This window comes from Ambystoma mexicanum, chromosome 9 (assembly GCF_040938575.1).
Source record: "Ambystoma mexicanum isolate Mex_15411 chromosome 9, UKY_AmexF1_1, whole genome shotgun sequence".
NCBI classification, from domain to species: domain Eukaryota; kingdom Metazoa; phylum Chordata; class Amphibia; order Caudata; family Ambystomatidae; genus Ambystoma; species Ambystoma mexicanum.
The window spans coordinates 1,001,348,842-1,001,369,383 of NC_090931.1; the positions used below are offsets into that span (position 1 = coordinate 1,001,348,842).

At 51.7% G+C, this 20,542-nt stretch overlaps 1 protein-coding gene across 6 annotated transcripts in view; it reads right to left on the reverse strand.

Moving 5' to 3' along the window:
* The window catches only part of GPR155 (G protein-coupled receptor 155), a 1,263,615-nt gene that overhangs the window by 361,305 nt on the left and 881,768 nt on the right, over positions 1-20,542 (reverse strand). For all 6 annotated transcript variants that reach the window (XM_069616249.1, XM_069616248.1, XM_069616250.1 and 3 more), the window contains one exon: positions 7,386-7,593. In XM_069616249.1, coding sequence (XP_069472350.1) covers positions 7,386-7,593 — 208 coding nt within the window. The remainder of the gene's footprint in view (positions 1-7,385; positions 7,594-20,542) is intronic.

Below are 20,542 nucleotides of genomic sequence, written 5' to 3' on the forward strand. Positions count from 1 at the left end.
CCGTCACGATCGTCACCTCCGGCCAGGGCAGCCAAAATGGGGCCCCCTTCATCAGATTGCCTTCGACGGCCCACCACAGAAGGTCCTGGGCGGCCGAGGGTGGCACCTGAACAGGGTCCGACAGCCTGCCGGAAGACTGAGACCACTGGAGCTTGAGTGCCCACTGCAAAGATCTCATCCGCAGACGAGCCTCTGGCACCAGAAGAATGCAGGATGCCATGAGGCCGAGCAGTCTCAAGAACTTGGACGCTGGGAGATTCTGGACAGGATGAAACTTGTGCACCATCTGCTGAATGTGAACATCCCTCACCTGGGGAGGAAAACACTGCCCCAGGGATGTGTCGAGCACTGCTCCGATGTACTGGAGCCGCTGCGTTGGTGTCAAATGGGACTCCTTTAAATTGTGGGAGAAGCCCAGCTTGTGAAGGGAGTGGCAGGTGATGGACAGATGATCCAGGACTTGCTCGGGAGAGCCCCCCCTGATCAACCAATCGTCCAGGTAGGGGTAGACGTGAATCCCCACTTTCCTGAGATGCGCTGCCACCACCACCATGAGCTTGGTGAAAACCCTCGGGGCGGAGGTCAATCCGAATGGCAGGACCCGAAACTGAAAGTGCGAGTCGCCAACCGCGAACCTCAGGTACTTCTTGTGCTTGGGATGGATCGGCACATGGAAGTAAGCATCCTTGAGGTCGAGAGACACCAACCAGTCCTGAAGTTGAAGGGCCTGGAGGACATGACAGAGAGTAACCATCTTGAACTTGTCAAAAAAAATAAAGGGAATACCATCCCTTGTTCCTCTCCGCTACAGGCACCATTTCTATGGCGCCTTTCTCCAGCAGGGCTTGAATTTCCTGCGCAAGGAGCGGATCCGGACTCCTCAAAGAGAGGTTCCGGTGGATTGTCGTGAGGCCTCTGCTGAAAAGGAAGACAGTAGCCGTGGGTTATGATCTCCAGAACCCACACATCTGAAGTAATGGCTCGCCACTCTACAAGATGCTGCGCCAGCCTTCCCCCAACCGGCGAACCATGGGACCTGGCCTCGTGACTGAGTGGTAGCGGCTGCGGCGTTGACTGAGGGCAAAGAGGCAACTACCTGAGCGGCCTTGGCACCTCGAGTACCCTTGTTTCCACCTCTGGCACTCTTACGGTGGCCTCTTTGACTGCTAGCTCCTCTCGCTTTACTGAAGGACGAGTAATAGCGAAAGGAACCTCCCCTCCATTGCTGTCCCCTAGGACGAAAAGACGGAGAGGTTGTCGAACTGCAGCGCCCAACGACTTCGCTGCAGCTTTGGAGGTCTGCAACCTCTCAAGGCTCTCGTCAGCCTTGCTGCCAAAAAGATGTTTACCGTCAAAGGGCATGTTGAGGAGCCGGGACTGCACATCACGAGCGAACCCCGACTTCCGCAACCACGCAAACCTGCGTATTACAGTGCTCGCCGCCATGGATCGGCTGACACAATATGCCATGTCCAAACCCGACTGAATGGCCTCACACATGGCATCTTTGCCATCCTGAACCATAGCAAGGAAACCATCCCGGTCGTCCCCTTCGGGAATATGTTCAGCCGCTAATGCAACACAGTTCCACAGAATGTGTGTGAAACGAGACAAGGCACATATGGAGTTGGCCGCCTGAAACGCCATACCCCCTGAAGAAAACACTTTCTTCGCCCAGCCATCAAAACATTGGTCGTCCCTATCCGGAAGGGTAGGGAGGATACGACGCCTGCTTTGCCGGGGCCGTAGCCGCCTGCATCACCAAACTCTCCGGAGTGGGGTGCCTGGACAAGTAGCAGGGGTCACTACTGGCTGGATGGTATTTTCGTGACAAAGACTTGCCCACTGCCGGGAGACTCTCCGGAGCAGTCCAAGCCGCTGCCACCCTTCTCTGCAGAGCCATATGAAACGGCAATACCAAGTCAGTGGGGGGACCAAGATCAAGGATGTCTGTGAGATCCTCCTGAACAAACTCCCCTGGGGGACCTGACCAACCCAAGTACTCGGTGACCCGAGACATAAGGTGCCGATATGAAGAATCTGCATGAGTGCCAGGCTCCGGCCTACAAAACTCCCCCTCCGGAGAGGTGTCCAGTCCACTGGCATCATGCAGTGACTGCCTCAGGTCATCAAACTGGCTATGGCCCGAGATAAGCTCATCTGGTACTGTAACCAGAACCATGCCGTCATCAGAGCCTTCATCACCCTCTGAAATGTACTCCAGGTGGTGAGAGGAAGACATCTGGGGACCAAAGCTGTGCCTGACCTTAGCCAGAGCCTTTCTAGGGGCTAACCCTGTGCCACGGGGCCCCTCCGACACCACTGCCTCGAAAGGCGTCGACACAGGCCTCGAAGCCGGAGCTCTGAGCGTGTCTCTCGATGACCTAGGCGCAGACAGCGTCGACGACCCCCTCGGAGGCGGAGGTCGTCGACGTCTTCTTTGAAGACGGCACAGGATCACGCGGTCTCGAGCGCGTCAAGGACCGGGACCTGGAACGGGCATGGCGAGAACGGCTACCCTTGTCCGAGCGGGACCTCTCCCGTGAGCCGTGCCGACCACCCGAGCCCTAAGGCGTACGAGCGCTGTCTCTTGACCGGTGCCGACCGACCCCACTCGGAGGCGCGGACGGACCGGTGCCCTGTGATTCAAGAATCGCTAGCATCTGCTTCCCGAAGGAAGCCCATTCCTCCGGTGTTGCTTGCATGGTGGGATAAGCGACCCGCTGACGGGCGGAGTCCTCGGAAGAGGACGGGGAAGGTGACCGATGCCAGCGTTTCCGGGAATGCCTCGAAGAGGCGGAGGAGTGGTGAGACCGACTCCTGGAAAGAGACCCACTGGACTTCCGACAATGACGCGGAGAATCGCCTCTCGAGTAATCCGTCGAAAGCCCCGTAGACCTCGACTTCCAGGGGTTAGACACCCGACCTACCAACAGCTTCTTCTTGCATTCCTGCAAGGCCTTGGCCGTGAGCGACTGGCAGTCGACACAGTCGTCTGTATCGTGGGCCTCCCCGAGGCACCAGAGGCAGGCGTTGTGCGAGTCCGTGACCGTCATCTTGGAATCACAGTCCCCGCATTTCTTGAAGCCCGGACGCGGGGTTGAAGATGAAGTAGACATCGCCACGAACAGGTCTTCACAAAAAAACTAACAGGTTCAACGAACTGAGAAGAAACAGCAAACTCCAAAGAGTCGAGGCGTACCGAGATTCACGAAGCGAACACGTTCGTGGAAAAAAACAGAACTGAGGCTATGGGCGTCGTGCGTCCTACTTATCACATCGGGTGACGTCGGCCGTCGGAGGTCCTCGGGGACGGCGCATCGACGCAGGAGATTTTCCAAAGCAGCACAGCTGTGGACATTACCTGTCATAGATATGGAATACGTCGGAGGACCCAATCCCCTCGAAAGACAGAGAGAGAAAGAGAGTGAGAGAGCCCTAGGCACCACAAATAAGAAATGAAAACAAGTTCAACTGTCTCTATGACTCAGAGTATTTGTGTCATCTATGCTACTTAACAGAAAGTAGGATGGTGGGACCCTTCCCCAGGCCTACCTTCACTCTCTGGCTATTCTAACCCCACCACCTTTTCCCATGCCAGCTACCATTAAAGGTTCTCCCAGTGATCAGCACTCCGGTGTCACACTGGCTTTAGTCATGATAGGGCCTGCCTTTGAAGCACAGTTCCCAGCAGACCTCTGAGGGAAGTTCCTGTGCCCTGAGAGGAGGGTGTTGCCTGCCTTTCCTGCCGGGGAATCAAAGGGGCAGAATTCTGGATATTGTTCCACATGGCTGCAGTGTACACTGTCATACCAGACACCTATTCATATCAGTCATATTATAATGAAGCCCTTTTCACAGAGTGGACACTGGTGTGATATCAAATTGATGTGGCTTAATAATTGTGTTGTTTTAGTAGTCACAATGGTAAACCAGGCATGGCATATATTTACAGGTGTACATGCCACCACACTGTCTCGATTACAACATCCTTCAAATTTATATCAGAGGTGCTGTCGATTCAAATTCCACCTTTGCAATAACTCAGCAGCTATCAGGGATGCTCAGGTGACCTTTGCTTTAAAACTATTCTGTGCCACTGTGAAGCTGGTGCTGCAGATTGTCAGGAGACTGGTTACAGCAAGGCACATGCGTGCACTATAATTTTGGCATGGAGCATTTTGAAGGGGGCTGCGTGATTAGCAGACATCTCTTTCGGTGACCGAATTACTTACAAAGCAAATCCTTTCACACCATGGCAGATGGCCTCTCGTCACAGGTGAACTTTACCATAAAGGCGAGCAACATCCTGAAAAATGCAATGGAGTGACCACAATAGCCAAGCCTAGAATTAGGTATCACAGCACTCGAAACACCCACAGAAGAACAAGTTTCTTACCAACTGTAACGTTCTTTCGATTTGATGTTCCTCCCACATATGCCTCATCTTAGCTATATCCTTAACTTCAGCAAAGCAAAGCTGAAGGTAAGGATATATCTAACATGAGGAATATGTGGGAGGACACAATCCATTCGAATCAGTGGCTTTACGTAACCGTTGGTTGGCAAAACCAAAGGGAAGAGGAAGGCAGACTAACAGGTTAAGTCTTTAAGCAAGCTGGAATAGCTAATCATTTTTCTTTATTGAACCCAACAATTTGTATCAGTCAAACATGAACCCATGGCACATTTTCTTTGTAAAATCACTTTAAACCACATGTACATGTACATGTTTGCACTTATCTGTGGGTCTCCGGTTGACACCACCCCTTCTTCTGCCTTGCTAAGGAATGAACAAATACCCCTTCAGAATGCTCACACAACATCTGACAGCTGCATCGACAAAAGAAAACTTGGTACACACTGTTTGGACACATCACCCTCGTCATTCAACTTCTTAAATATTGTTGACATATTTTGTATAACCAAGCGCTCATAAATTGACAGTATGTTATGCGCAGTGTTTTGTACAATGGGAAAATAAATACAATTTAAACGTTCGTATCTATTAAGGAACATTAGAAGTGGATAAAAGGATAGTGTGCAAACCAACGCATGGGTGTAAATACCTATGCTTTAGGAACCTATACGAAGGAGTAATACTATTTGCATAAATGGAAATAGTCAGAAGCATGGGTGCAACAGTAAGTGGGGATGCGATTTTGTAAATAGTGTGAGAAACTGAAGGATGTCTCACTTACTAGTACCCAGGGATATCTCACTCAGGTGGCCAGGGCACGTCCATCGCCTTTGGTTCAAGACCCTGTGGGTGGACCAGTGCGGGAGGATAACCTGGGTGAGGGGTCTTCGGGGAGTGAGGGTGAGACTACCAATGGTGAGATGCAGTATTTCCCCCTTTCCTGTGCCCATACTCCATCCTTTTTTTTAGGATTTTCCAACGTCCCAACTCCCCCCCCTTTCTACACAAACATCGGGCAGAAGAAGAGGACGACAGAGTAAAGAGGCTAACCCTTTCATATCGAATTGGACATGTCCCGGTAATCCGGTCAGGCAAAGTCAGGCATTTGACCGTATCACATCTGATACCCATTAGCGACCCCCACACGGATAAAAGACGGAACACAGACACACACTCTGTGCACAGTGAGACACGTGAAGGAGCAGATCTTCCGGGGCAAAGGCGAACCCACTGGAGCAGGACGACCGATCGAGGGACTAGAGCGAAGTATAGAGAGACCCTGAATATCTCTGCAGGAGGTCATTGCCGCCAGGAAAATGTGAAAGACACAAAGAAAGCCAAATCCCAGATGAGAAGAAGCCTGCGCTGTGTTTCAAGGACCCCATGGACCCTCCCGGGTAAACGGCAGAGTTGGGGAGGCGAGGCCAAGCCTGTAGCATCAACCTTGACTCATGAATCAAAGCCCCAGAGAAAAGAAAGGAATGCACACAACCAGTGAGTTAGTAAAAGACATGAAAGGCCTCTTTGTGTCAAGGATATATTGAAGCCGCAACAGTGTATCTTACAATTGAAGGTTCCGCATGTGCCGATGAGATGCGAAAGAAAGCAAATCAGTAATGAACTTTACAGATTTTGATAACTGTGAAGCCAGTGACACAGAGTAGCACCGCAGTCAGGCGAAAGGAAGTAGTCCACTCAAAAGTCTGTTGCTTTTTAACAAGACATCAAAACATTTTGCACAAAGTGAACAAACTCCGATATGCGCAAAAGTCAACATTAACCCCACTGAGAGGGAAAGTTAAACGGTGAATGCTGTGAGAGAAAGATTTCTTTGAACTTCTCAGATTGTGTTATGGAACTACAGAGACCAAGAGACACTGGGGCAAATACCATAAGGGAGAGCTAAACTGAAAGTCGAAGTGGTACTGCAGAAATCTATGGAAAAAGTCTCACATTTGAAAGTCTTCGACATTAGTGAAAGGTCCGAGCCAGACTGAGGGAGATCTGGAATATGAAATAAGTTAGGGGAAGGGAGCCCCCAACTAATGTGAAAAAAGCTTGGGGAAGTGAACCGCTGCAAGTGCTGCGATTGCGAGGTCCGAGCCCAACTGAGGGAGACCTACGCAAACTTTTGAAAAGCTAGAATAAGTGACTTTAATGTGAAAGGTCAAGCGGGCCTCGACCCACCTCTTGAACTACCTTTTTTGATAACCTGAGCCAGAGTGTGTTATTCTGTCTACGGTGGGTGCTTTACTCCATGTTGTCCAACGTGAGGAGGAGAGCTGACTTGGACACCTTGATCGTTTATTGCACTGACTTTCCTTTGCATACACATTCCCCTTTACACCCTTTGTATAAGATATAGGGCAGGTGTTAGGTTTTGTTAGTATAGGTCATTTTGATTTGACAGACTGACTAGGATAGTGTTTTCTTTATTATTTGATGGTAGGACCTACTCCCATCATAGCTATAGGGCAAAGTAGCAGTTTTTTCCAAACCCCGAGAATTCATTAAAGGTTTGGAAATTTGTAACTCTTGTCAGTGTCATACTTGTGATACCATATCTCCCTTGTAATAGAAACTCAATAGAGAGAAAAATTATACGTGTATGGGTTACATTATGCTTGCAAACCAGTTAAAGACAGCAGGGGCATTTAAAAAGGTCACACCAAAAATATTTCATGAAGATCATTTATTCTTAATATGAAAGCTCAGAAATAAATATAAAATGTTATACTACCCTTATAAACAACCCCAGGTATAGGCTGTCTTAACACTGGGTCATAAATTGAAGGGAAATAAAGATGATATAACTACAATCCCTGGTGTAGACATACATGCACAGAAATGTGAAATGTATTTGCAGACATATATAACGACGTTCACCAACCTGTCTGCATTAATAAGAATCAGAACAAAAGACTTTCATCTTAGCCTAAGTTCAACAATTGATTATCTACTTTACCTCTTTCTGTTCGTGATGGTAAAGTACTTGGTATTGGTGGATGGTCCTGAGTAATCGCCCTTTCTGGTTCGTCACCTTGAATGCTGCCGTTGCGTGAAGATTGATCCAGAACCTGGTAATTTCCATCCAGTGACGTCCGGCTCATGCACATCAAGGATATGCTTGACATCAGTATACTGCAAAACAGGATCACTGATGTGCTAATGATCTTTAAAACAAAGAGACAAAGTTAATGTAACACTGCAAACTATGAATTCATGCTTTTAGCGTGGACAGTGAAGACGTCCTCTTTGGTTAGGCGTTAACACGTGAAAGAACGACTCTTTCAATTAAAATGCTTCTAATATAAAGTACCTACTGTTGATAATAATCAAATCTGGTCACTAAAAAATAACCCTTAACCAGTGCCCACTCTCGCCACTCCATCGGTTTTTTTTTTAACTTAAAGATTTTATTTTGTTTGAGTTTTCAGAAACAAACAAGCATTTGTCACACAATGCGTATACCATTTTAAATCCCAACCTGCCAGTAAAGACCGTTTCACCTGCCAAGCAAGAGCTTGGAGTAGTCTTGTCGTCTCCCTGTCCCGAGCTTCCCAAGACCTTGTCATGCTCAATCCCACTTTTTGAAGGCAACACCGTAGTCTCAACATCCTAATTTACTCGTCCCTTCAGGGGGGATGCAAGTCTGAGTTTAACTCTATTTTATCCTAGATGTCGTGCCATTTGGTGCATTGTACCTCCAATCCTTCCTCCACTCGTACCCGAGCACTCGCATCCGTTTCAGATCGTACCCACTTTCGAAATGCCTTACGCCAGTCACCCATCTTGGGACCCACCTGTACCTTCCAGGCCTTAGCCATCGCCCTCCTGGCCAACAGTAGACACAATGGCAGAGCTCTAGCCAGTGCCTTCCGTCTCCTACCCTCCCATGTGGGCAATAACCCCAGCAAGCAGTGTTCAATCGTGAATTGGACCCGTACCCCAATCAATTTAGACAACTTTGAGCAGATGGCATCCAAAAATTCCTCCACCCACTCACACTCACACTCCCACCACATGTGTAGCAAGGTCCCAACCTCTTTTTTACATCTCCAGCACACTTGGTCCACCCCCACCTCCATCTTCATCTTGGCCACCTTCTCCGATGTGATATAAGCCCTCCGTACTATCCTGTACTGTATCCATTGAAAAGTAGCATTCCTGGAGACCTGTTTCGCATTGTCAATTACTCTCATCCATTCAACATCTGTGAGTGGCTCTCACAGGTTAGAATGAAGCAACGCCGCTGATGTGTCACATTCTTCCCGGTTGGCTGCATACAATTCCGAGACACTCTTCCCCCCTCCCCCCCAACCAGGTGCATGAGGGGTCACATTCATCCCATGAATACGTGGTTTCTATGGGAACACCCCGCTCCCCCACCCACAAGCCATTCTCACTCCAGTTATCAGCGTGGCAAATTCTAAGAAACTCATATGAACCAGGGGATGAGCACTCTTGAATTCGGCGTACGTGATTGCCCTGTCCCCCACATACAGACCGAGGATTCCCCCACCTCTCCGGCCGAGCAATCTCCTCCCCAACCGTCACTGCTGCAGTTCAGAGGTGTAGCCAGCAGTCCCTCACAGACGGTGGCCCTCCCCCAAAATCTAATGATAGTACGCACAGGGATAAGAATACTTAGAAGCTCCCATTCCTGCCCGTAAGTAGTTTTAACAATCTGTGTGGTTCCGACTCCTTCGCTATCCAGATCGTGTTACGGTCCTAATGAGGTTGTGCAAACCAGTCCGTGTGCTGCAATGCCGAGTAATATGCCCTAAAATCAGGTGCCCCAATCCCCCTTCTGCCTGCCGGCAATTGAAGTGTGCCCAGAACAATCCCCGCCCCCCCCCCCCTTCCAAAGTATCCTATTAAGGGTGGCGTGCAGCAAACAAACATGCATTACCTAAAACCATTTGCATTGCCTGTAAGCCGCACAACAACCTTGGTAGCATAATAATTTTTGCCAAGGCCATCCGCTCCAGCAAAGATATAGGGAACTTCATCCAGAAGCCTGTGAGACCCTGGAATGCCATAAGCAATATCCCAACATTCTGGGAGAACACCCACTCCCAGTCCACACTCACCTTTATTCCCAGTTACGGAAAGCCCGCAGTCGACAGTTCCATTCCAAAATGGGCTAAATCCCTGCTTGTTTCAGTTGGCAACGCATACACCACCGACTTGGACTTATTGACCACCAGTTCTGATAACTGGCCAAACTCCTATACTGGTGCCATAGCCCAACTGAGGTTTATCTGCAGATAACTGATGTATAACACATCATCATCATCATACATAGATATACAGTGGCTAGCCCCTCCCCACCCCAAGTATCAGGACTGAATGTTCATGTCAGAGCCTATACATTCTCCACAAGGGCTCAATGACAAATGCAAATATTAACAGGGATAGTGGGCATCCCTGTCATGCACCTCTACCGCCCCTTCGAAGTGGTGGAAACCACCCCATTCACCCGAACCCTGGAGGAAGAGCCGACATATAACAACTTCACCCACTCAAAGACGGCCCCTAGACCCATTGTTTCCAACAGCAGCCATTGGAATACCCATGAAGCCAAGTCAAAGGCCTTATAAAGAGTCCAAGCTGACCACTGCTAGACTCTCCTCTGGATGCCTGTACTTATCGAGTATCAAGAGAAATCGCTGCAAGTTATTAATTGTGGATCTCTCTGGGATAAATCTCTTCTGGGGGGGGGGGGGTGGACCAAGGCCTGCATAAACGGCGTCAACCAACCTGCCAGGATCTTACACATAATTTTAACGTCCACGTTTATCATAGACAAGGGACGGTAGGACACACACTCAGCAGGGTTCTGTCCTTCGTTAGGCAGCGTTATCAGAGCTTCCAGCAGGGATTCCGAAAATCCTCCCCTCGATTTGGCCTCCAACAAAACCTTGAGTAGCTTTGAAGACAGAATATCACTGTATTCCCTATAAATCTACATCGGTATCCAGTCTATCCCCGGTGTCTTCCCCCTCAATAGAGAGTTAATCGCATCATTTCTTGCACATCAATGTCACCCACCAGCTGTTCCCTCTGGTGCTTATCGAGTGTTGTAAGTCAGCGTCTCTCAACCACTGCCTTGCCCAGTAGGTATCAAATCCTCACTTTTCCCAATACAACGTAGCATAAAAGTCCCAAAATGCAGTGCAAATCCCCATATTATCCGTAGTCAGCGTCTCATCCGGTCCCCGGTCCTCGCACCTCCTGACCCCATCTTCCCTCCTGACCAGCCAGTCCAGCAATTTACCCACTTGTCTCCCCTGGAATGCTGTTGGGACACATATGCAGAATAGTTAACATCCAAATGTTCCCTCGCTACGCTAAGCTCCCCCTTTGCATCATGCAACACATCAGCCTGCACTTTCTCTCTAGCCCGTCCTGGTCGAGTCGTGCAACCTTCAAATCAAGATTCACCTCTTGACTGAGGATCCTGAAGACCCCCATCCTTGTGGACATACACAACCCTCTCAAGAACATCTTCATCGCTTTCTACTCAGTAGACCTCCATGCCAAACCCCAATTAACATCCACAAACTAACAAATACTATCTTGCATTGATGTCCGAAACCCACCATCCTCTAATATCTGGGTGTCAAACCTGCACATGGGAATGAGCTGGCCAACATCCTTTTGCCCCAGTTCTACCACTATGGGCGAATGGTCAGATAATGACTTGTCCAGGTTTTCCATTGCGGCCATCAAGGCAATTTTCTCCTCCCCCACAAATCCGTGAATAGGACCCATGCACCGAGGAGAAGTAAGATTAACTAGACTCCCTCCCATGGACCACCCTTCAGGCATCCTTAAGATGAAGGTCTTCCAATACCCTTGCCACGGTCTTGGTTGCCGTGCCCATCTGCTGGATCGCAATACTAGCAACATCTGACATGTCATCAATCACACAATTGAAATCCCCCCACCCACAGAGTCCAAGCATTCCGAAAACCCACCAGTACATCCTGCATGTTGTTGGGGAACTCTGCTTGGGCCATGTTCTGGGCATAGGTTCCCAAAAGAAACATTGAGGTGGCCAGTATCTCCCCCACAATCACCACATAGCTCCCTTCTTCATCCACAAACATCTGTAACACCTTCACCGATGCAGCATCCCTTATCCCCACCAGTACCCCTCTAGCATAAGTAGAGAAGGTAGTGCCAATCACCACTCCCTTCTACCTACTCTGCACCCCCTGCAACATTTGCACATCCAAATCTGTTTCTAGCAAGATTGCCATATCCATGCTGTGCCAAATGATAGGAGCAAATCTTCCCTCTCTGGATGACTTTCATCCCCAGCACATTCCAGCTAATCATCCTCAGCCTGGCCATTCCAACCAGTCACTGTCAATCTTTCGCACCCAACCCAGCATGTCAAATATCCCCCACACCCCCATTATGTAGACAAGGGCAAACCAAAGAACTAAAACCTGCAACCCACCCTTCCCCTCTTCCTCCCCCCCGCACCCACATCCCCCAACACAGGACGGAACCCCCCACCAGGTTCATCCAACCTTACCTCATATTGGGGTCCCGCCCACCCCTATATCCGACCAATTGGCCAGGCGACGGGGTGAGGGTAGAACACGGTAGGCTGGTTTATCCATCCAACCCAGGTCAACCGCCACCCTGTGAATACGGCCCCACATAAACATTCCCCCGTTCCCCACTCAGAGTTCAGTCCCTGAGCAAATTATCATCAGCTCATACCATCCACAGGATTGGGCAGCACCAAGATAAACCTTTTACACAGACCCATTAACTAACCATGAAACCAACATGGACAATTATGACCAAAACTCACATTAGTGGTCTTCAACTTTTGTTCCCTTGCCCCTCTGGGCTCCCAATCTCGACACTGTTTGCCTCCTGCGCTGGGTCATGGCCAGGGCTCTGATGAGCCAGTTCCTCCATCACCAAAGTTCCATCTGTGCCAATTCAGATTCTACTGAAGGATGGTCCCAGCTTTGGGCTCCTTGTAGGGCGGGGCATGGCTACCGTACCCGATCTTGACACAGCACTCCTCCCACGCCCAACCACAACACTAATCCCTGTGAAGAACCCGAGGGGATCCTCAATCTACTCCCCCTGGATTCTCTTAGGTGGCCAGGGAAGGGCCATTGCTCTTCGATCCCGACCCTGGGGGCGGAGATGCAAGGGTAGATCACCTGGGTGGAGGGACCTTGGGGAATGTGGACAGGATGTAATTTGGTGAGACATGTTATCCCCTTTCCATTGTAAGAATACACCCTCCACTCACACTGCCATTATAGGTTATTGCCAATCATTTCCTCTTAATTCCAGTCATTCACACCACTTTGGTACTGGGACGAGGAGGAGGCGACTAGGAGATGTACAGGCTCCCATTCATTTACATCACTCTGGTACTGAGACAAGGAAGAGGACTGCAGAGGAGTACCATTACAAAAGTCAGGCATGTCCAGCAAATAGGAGTAATTATGGTCAGGCAATTGAAAGCAAGGACTTGAACCTGCAACCAGTTTACAGGCCCCAGGTGCATAAATGGTGGGACCGCCAGCAGAGTTAGAGAGACTTACATGGGAGGGACTTGCCTGGGAGAAAGCGGGCAGAGAGGAACTTGCCACAGGGAGCAGGCTGGAGAGGGGCCGGCGGGATGGACACTGGGTGCTGCGGAAGGGAGAAAGTGACACTGGGGTCTTGGCGTGCCGTGAGAGGGTTGTGTGACCTGCAACCTCCTTGACCTTGTGCCCACAGCTGGAGCTGTGGGGCACTGAAGGCTCCCAAGCAGTGCATGCCGCTGGTATTGTCAGCGAGGGAAGAGCAAAGCTACCAACAGAAAGCAGAGTGGAATAATGGGAACACTCATACCGGGGCGCTTCTGGGGCTGTAACTGGGCATATGGTAATGCCAAGCAAACTGAAACGAATGACAAGTGGTCTTAGAATCCAGCGCAAGGGGTTTTGTATACAGAGAAAATTGCAAATTGTAATGAATGTAAATAAAATGGAAAGCAAGTGATGCTGCATACCGAAATAAAGGAAAGTTATGATCAAACTACAAACAAAATGAAAACCAAGTATGAAAAATAAGCAATGAGCAATTATGAACTGAGCAATTTTGAACCACGTGAAAAAGCAAGTGATGAGCACTTAAAAGCACTTGATGAACATTTATCAACAAAGTGAAAAGCAAGCGATGAACACTTATGAATATTGTGAATACAAGGTGGTGGAAACACCACATAGTGAGCTGTGTGGAAAAGTCAAGAGATTGCCAAGGAGAATCAGAATTGAATGAAACCTCATAATGCAGGTACAGCAAGAGAAACCAGTTAGGAAGAAAAGCTAAAGAGTATAGTGTGGCAAGGGTTATCGGTTGTGTGTCCTGTAATGGGTGGACTGTGTGGTCCGACAACTGCGCCTAGACCGAGAGACCCTTGCTTGGAAAAAGCCAAGGAAAGCAAAGGTAAATAAACTGCATTTTGGAACAGGATTGCTGAAGTGAATGAGAAACATAGCAATCAACAAGAACGAAGGGTTACAAGGTTGAACTGCAACCATTTTTCAAAGCCAAGAGATTTGAATTGACTGGGTTTTGAAGCTGGTTTGAAGCTGAGAGAGCTGACATCTTGGGGGGAAGATAACCACAAGACTTTGTGACCTGTGTTATCCTCTGGGGAAGGGAACCCAGATGTCTTTTGGAACTATTTTGAAGTTGGGGAAGGGCAAACAGGAAAGTAAGCCAAGAGTTGGAAGCAGCTCAGAACTTTATTTGGAACATTATTTCTTTTGGTGCGGACATTCCTACACGTTGTTTATCTTTAGTTGTGAGGGCAAGTCTAGATTGTGGACACAGACAGACTTAAGTTGAACTTACGGACACAGACCATTGTTAGTTTATTTAGGTAAGGAAATGTGTCTTGCTTCATGACGCCTTCACACCCCGTACTCGGAGTCCAGCCAATCCCATACATCGGTTGGGCGTTGGAAGAAATGCGAGCAGCCGTCCACCAGAACATTCAGCTTTGCTGGGAAGAAAATTTATTTTAGCCTGAGATCACAAAGCCTCTTCCTCCCTTTATCATATGACTTGCGTTTCCTTTGAACCTCTTGGGTGAAGTCTGGAAACACTAAAATTCGCATACTGCCCACTTTTTAAGACACAAATCTTCATGCATCCTGCTAAATTACATGTCGGTCCCTGTAATTCAATAACTTTGCTATGACTGCCTGCGAAGGAACAAGTTACTTACCTGTAACTGTTGTTCTCCAGCATGGGTCTGGCATGGATTCACATGCTCATGAATATTCCCCATCAGGCCGGGAATCCTCGGTATAGAAAAAAAATCAGTATCAGTTTCGTTTCTGATCTGTCTTTCTCAATATTAACCAATCACTGGTCTCTGGGTCATACTGCCCCCAGCCAATGACTGCCCTCTCCCTAAGCCCCTCCCCTGGCAGCCATCCTCAGATTTGGTAGCACGTGAAGTGACAGTATGACCAAGTGAAGAGCCGCAGAGGGGTAGGCGGGAGGGTTCGCTTGTGAATCCATGCCAGACCCATGCTGGAGAACAACAGTTACAGGTAAGTAACTTGTTCCTTCTCCAGCATGGGGTCTGGCATGGATTCACATGCTCATGAATATAAGAATACATAGCAGTATACACATGCACAACCACGGGAGGTGGCACAAGGCTCAATATCAAGCACTACAACAACTCAACATTAAGCAACTCTTACCTCCTCACCAGGCTCACCTTAGGCGAACAGATTGCGCAGCACTGCCTGGTCGACTCTGGACTCCTCCCTGGAATCCCGGTCGACACAGTAGAATCTCGTGAAGGTGTGCGTCGACCTCCACATAGCAGCCCTGCAGATGTCGAGCAGGGGCACACCAGACAGGAACGCCGTAGTAGAAGCGATCGCTCTGGTCGAATGGGCTCTCGGACGGCCGGGCAGCGGTCGGTTTGCCAACCGGTGACAGTGCATGATGCAGCCGGAGAGCCATCTGGAAATGGAAGTCTTCGAGAGAGCCTTCCCTTGATTCACAGGTCCAAAGTTCACAAACAGCTGTGATGTCTTCCAGAAACTCTTCGTGCGGTCCACGTAGAACTTCAGCGCTCTAGCCACATCTAGCGAGTGCAGAGTCCTCTCAGCCGGCGACGAAGGCGACGGGAAGAAAACTGGCAACACCAAGGGCTCGTTGAGGTGGAAGTCCGACGGCACCTTGGGCATGAAGGAGGGTGCGTCCTCAGCACCACCTTCGTGTCGTGAAAAGTCAAGTATGGAGGCTTGCAAGACAGGGCCTGGATCTCTCCCACTTGTCGTGCAGAGGTGATGGCCACGAGGAATGCTGTCTTCCACGACAGAAACTTCAACGGCACTGAATGCATAGGCTCGAATGGGGCCCCCATGAGCCTAGTTAGTACCACGTTCAGCTCCCACGCCGGGGCAGGGGCCTTCACCGGCGGGAATGATCGGAACAGTCCTTTCATAAATTCCTTCACCAGACGATGAGACCACAAGGACGCCCGTCCTGTAGTTCTGGTGTAACGTGAGACGGCAGCCAGATGTACCTTGATGGAGGCGTGAGATAGGCCAGCCTTGGCCAAAGACAGTAGGTACGGCAATACTTGAGGGGCCGTAATCCGCAGAGGGTTAATCTTCTGTGCTCGGCACCAGACAGAGAACCTCTTCCATTTGTGTCCGTAGGACTTGAGAGTTGAGGATGCCCTGGCCTTTGCAAGAACCTCTCTGCAGTCGGCCGGGATGTCGTATCCTCCAAACTCTAGTGCTGCAGGAGCCAGGCATGCAAGTTCAGCGACTCTGGTTCGTGATGAAGAATGGCGCCTCCTTCTCTGGATAGAAGATCCGCGTCCGTCGGTAACTTGACTGGTGTGGACGCTGACAAGTCCAGAAGGTCCGGGAACCAGATCTGCCTCGGCCACACCGGTGCGACGAGGATCATCCTGCACCGGGACCTCTTGAGCTGGTTGACGAGCCGGAGTAGCAACGGCAACGGCGGGAATGCATAAAGGAACAGGCCGTCCCAGGGGAACGAGAAAGCATCGCCCATGCTCCTCGGTTGGGGAAACCTGCTGGCGAACCTCCGGCACTTGGAGTTCGCGAAGAGATCGATCTGGGGTCGCCCCATCGTCGGAAGAGTCGGTCCACTTGATCCTGGCGCAGTTCCCACTCGTGGCACGAGCACAGCTCCCTGCTGAGTGAGTCGGCGATGGTGTTTTTTATCCCTGCCAGATGAAAGGGTACCAGAAACATCGCTTGTGCGATGGCCCAATGCCACAGATCCTGGGCTTCCTTGGACAGGGCAGGGGATCTGGTTCCGCCCTGCTTCCGAATGTAAAACATCGTGGTGGTGTTGTCGGTGAAGATCTTCACCACCTTGCCCTTGAGGGACGGAAGGAAGGACCTGAGGGCCCAGAACACTGCGCGGAGCTCCAAGATGTTGATGTGGAGAGTCTTCTCCTCCGAGCACCAAAGGCCTCTCACGTGGAGGCCCCCGGTGTGCGCTCCCCAACCTTCCAGGGAGGCATCAGTCGTTACGTCACCTGGTGGGCCGGGGCTAGGAAGCCTGTTCCCGCTTTCAGAGGAGCGCGGACACCCCACCATCGTATCGCCTGACGGAACGTTTTTTCGAGCGAGATCCTGTCCTCGAAGCTGCCCATCGTCTGGATCCAGTGGGCGTCGAGCAATTCTTGCAAGGGCCGCATCCGAAGTCTGCAATGGGGCACCAGATAAATGCAGGAGGACATCATTCCGAGGAGGGACTTGATAGACCTCACTCTGGCCACGTCCGTGGCCAGTAGACGTTGCACCTTTCCTAGGATGGTCCTTATCCTTTCCTCCGACGGTGAGGCCCGCCGCGCCACTGTATCGAACTGTGCTCCCAGAAACAGGGCGACTTGCGACGGGACCAGGTGGAATTTTGGAAAGTTGATGGAGAACCCCAGGTCCGTGAGCAGCTGGACGGACTTCGCAGTGTGAGCGAAGCTCCCTTGTCCTTGCCCGTATGAGCCAGTCGTCCAGGTAGGGGTAGACGTGGATCCCCTGCAGGCGCAGCCGCGCTGCCACTGGTGCTAGGCACTTGGTGAACACCCTGGGCGCCGATTTTAATCCGAACGGGAGGGCCTTGAACTGGTAGTGCTGCCCTTTGACCACGAACCTGAGGAACTTTCGGTGCCTCTTTAGAATAGGGATGTGGAAGTAAGCACCCTCCAAATCCAACGACGACAGGAAATCGCCCTCCCCCAGCTGTCCCAGCACATGCTGGAGGGTGACCATCCGGAACTTCTGTGCCTTGATGTATTTGTTTAGTCGTCGCAGGTCCAGGATGGGACGCCATCCTCCTGTCTTCTTACTCACGAGGAAGTATCTTGAGTAAACTCCGGAGTAAACTCCGAACTCGATGGCACCTTTCCTGAGCATCGCCCGTACTTCCAACAGCAGTTGAGGGACGTGATTTTCCTTCCTGGCCACGGGAGGAATGCGGGAGCACCTCTTCTGGAACTCGAGGGCGTGCCCCAGGGCCAGGGCGTCCAGCACCCAACGGTCGGTGGAGATGGACTCCCACACGCCGACGAACTTCGTCAGCCGGCCTCCCACCGGGGTGCTTTGGCAGGGGCCCGACCCGACGGACGGTTCAATCCTGCTTGGAGGCCGCTTTGCCTCCTTGACCACCTTAGCGACGACGGCGGGATCCACCTGACTTGCCGCGTCCCCTGTAGGCCTCGTGCGATGAAGACCTTGCCGCTTGATGGTAAGTAGAGGAGCTGCTGCCGGCTCCCTTGGAGGCACCCTGTCTGCCTCGGAGCTCCGAAAGGACGGCCGTCGCTGTTGGAGCACCCCCAGTGCACGGGCCGTCTCCGTGTCCGTCTTGATCGCCTGAAGGGAGTCATCAACCGCCTTGCCAAAAAGGTTGTTCCCATCGAAGGGCATGTCCAAAACCTTGGTCTGAACATCCTGGCGGAAATCCGTCGCCCTGAGCCATCCTCCTCGTCTTAGGCAAACGCCGTTGCCCAACTGACGGAAACCGGTGTCGGCGATGTCCGTAGCCACCGTAATGGCGTGGTCCGAGGCAATCTCACCTTCCTGCAAGATTTCCAGGGCCTCAGCCCTCTTGGTATCCGGAAGGAAGTCCAACAGAGGGGCGATCTTAAACCACAACTCCCTGTCGTAGCGGGCTACGATGGCCAGGGCGTTGGCCGCCTTGATGGTCGTCGCTGCAGATGAGATGACCCGTTGTCCCATCGCATCCAGTTTCCTACCCTCGCCGTCTGGAGGGGAGGTTGAAGTCGAGGCCGATGCCCCCCCTGCTTTCTTCTTGGCCGCCACCGAGACGACCGAATTCGGGGTAGGTTGCGCTCTACGGCACAAGGGGCAGCGCCGGGGACTCGGTACTTCTTCTCGTACCGGTCCCTCTTCGCAGGAGCCGTGGCAGGGTTCTTGAGGAGGGCGAGCCCCTCATCCCAGATGTCATCAAGAAGCGGTACGGCGAGGACCGTCTTCCTTTTAGCCTCGCGCCGCTGGTAAAGGAGCCCCTCCTTTTCCTCGGGGCAGAGATGGAAGAGCTCGGATGCCCTGGAGATCATTGCATGGAAGGATCCAATCTCGTCGGGCGGGGACGCCCGGGCAGGGGGCGACGGGGGACATGTCCCGTCGTCATCCGTACCCGTCGTAGTCGTGTCCATGCCTGTATCATCCCCGTGGGTAGTGGAACAGGGGGAAGGCAGAGAAGGCCGCAGAGGCGGGAGAGGAGGCCTAAGATGCGTCCTCCTCCTCTTAGGCGGAGGGCTCCCCGAAGGTGCTGGCTCCGGATCCTCCGTCGGGTCTGGCTCAGGCTCCTCCGTCGGGGGAAGGGGCAACCTAGTCCTTATCTCCGAGCATAAGGACTGGATGGCTGACAAAATGGCCGCCGAGGTGTCCTGCGGCGCCGGAAAAGACGGGCGCGAGGGCTCTTGAGGAGCCTCGTCTGCGTCACCGTCCGCCCTCGTCGTCACCCTCGTCGGGATCCCTCCCGATGGGCTGTGTCTCCTCCACGACTTGGACGAGCTCCTCTTCAGAGGTCGTGTCCGTATCCACGACGGCCACCACCCCCTCCCCCTTTTTCCAACGAGGATTTCCTGGGGGTCTTCTCGATGGGCCTGAAAGACTCCCCCCTCCGCGGTGGCAGGCAGACTCTGGTACCTGAGGGCGCCTCCACTGGTGTAGCCTCCACAGGCTGAGCCAGGGCCGCAGCGACATCCTCAATCGAGGTCCTAGCAGGGTGAATCACGGCCAGCGTCACCTTCTGTACGCCCGGGGCCTTCACCTTCGGGGGAGGGTCCGAGCCTCGCTCCCCATCTGCCGGAGTCTTCGAGATCGACCGGGGCTTCTCCAGAAGCTTCGCCGGGTTCTCGGACTTCCTCTTACCTGAGCCAGAGCGTTGGCTCATGGTCGATGGCGCCGGGGAGGGTGCGCCCTGCCTGGCAGCCAAGGAGCCCGACCATTCGGCGCTCCCTGTGCCCGCGGACTCGCGGTGCTTAGCTTTTTGTTGGGCCCCCGTCGCCGGAGCACCCTCACAGGACTTAGAAGACCGCTCGGACTTCTTCTTCTTCTCGCCTGGCGTGCTCTTACCTTCCAGCCAGTTGGCGAGACGGAGGTGGCGATCCTTCATGGTCCGCTCCGACATGTTTCCACAAAACGCGCAGTCCTTTTCCTTGTGCGTCTTGTTCTCATGGAGACAGTAGAGGCATAACGAATGCTCGTCCTCCTTGAAAACGTTCTGAAGCTGGCATCTAGGGGAGGTCCTGAATAGCTTCCCGGGCGTCAAGCTCCCTTTCTCCTGGGCCATGTCCGGGGTAGGCCTCGGAACTTCTGGAATCCTCCAAAAGCGTAACTCGACGAAATCTTCACCCTTGAGGGGCGTAGAAAACTCCGAAACGGATCCCCGTTGATCGGAAGTAGAAACGGTGGAGCTTGAGGCTCTTAACCGAAAAAATGAGAAAATCTCCTGAAAAAAGCGCGAAAACGCAGCAAAAGCTTGAGAGCTAAGCACGAGGACTCCCAACACTTGAACGTGCGGTAAAAATCTGAGGATGGCTGCCAGGGGAGG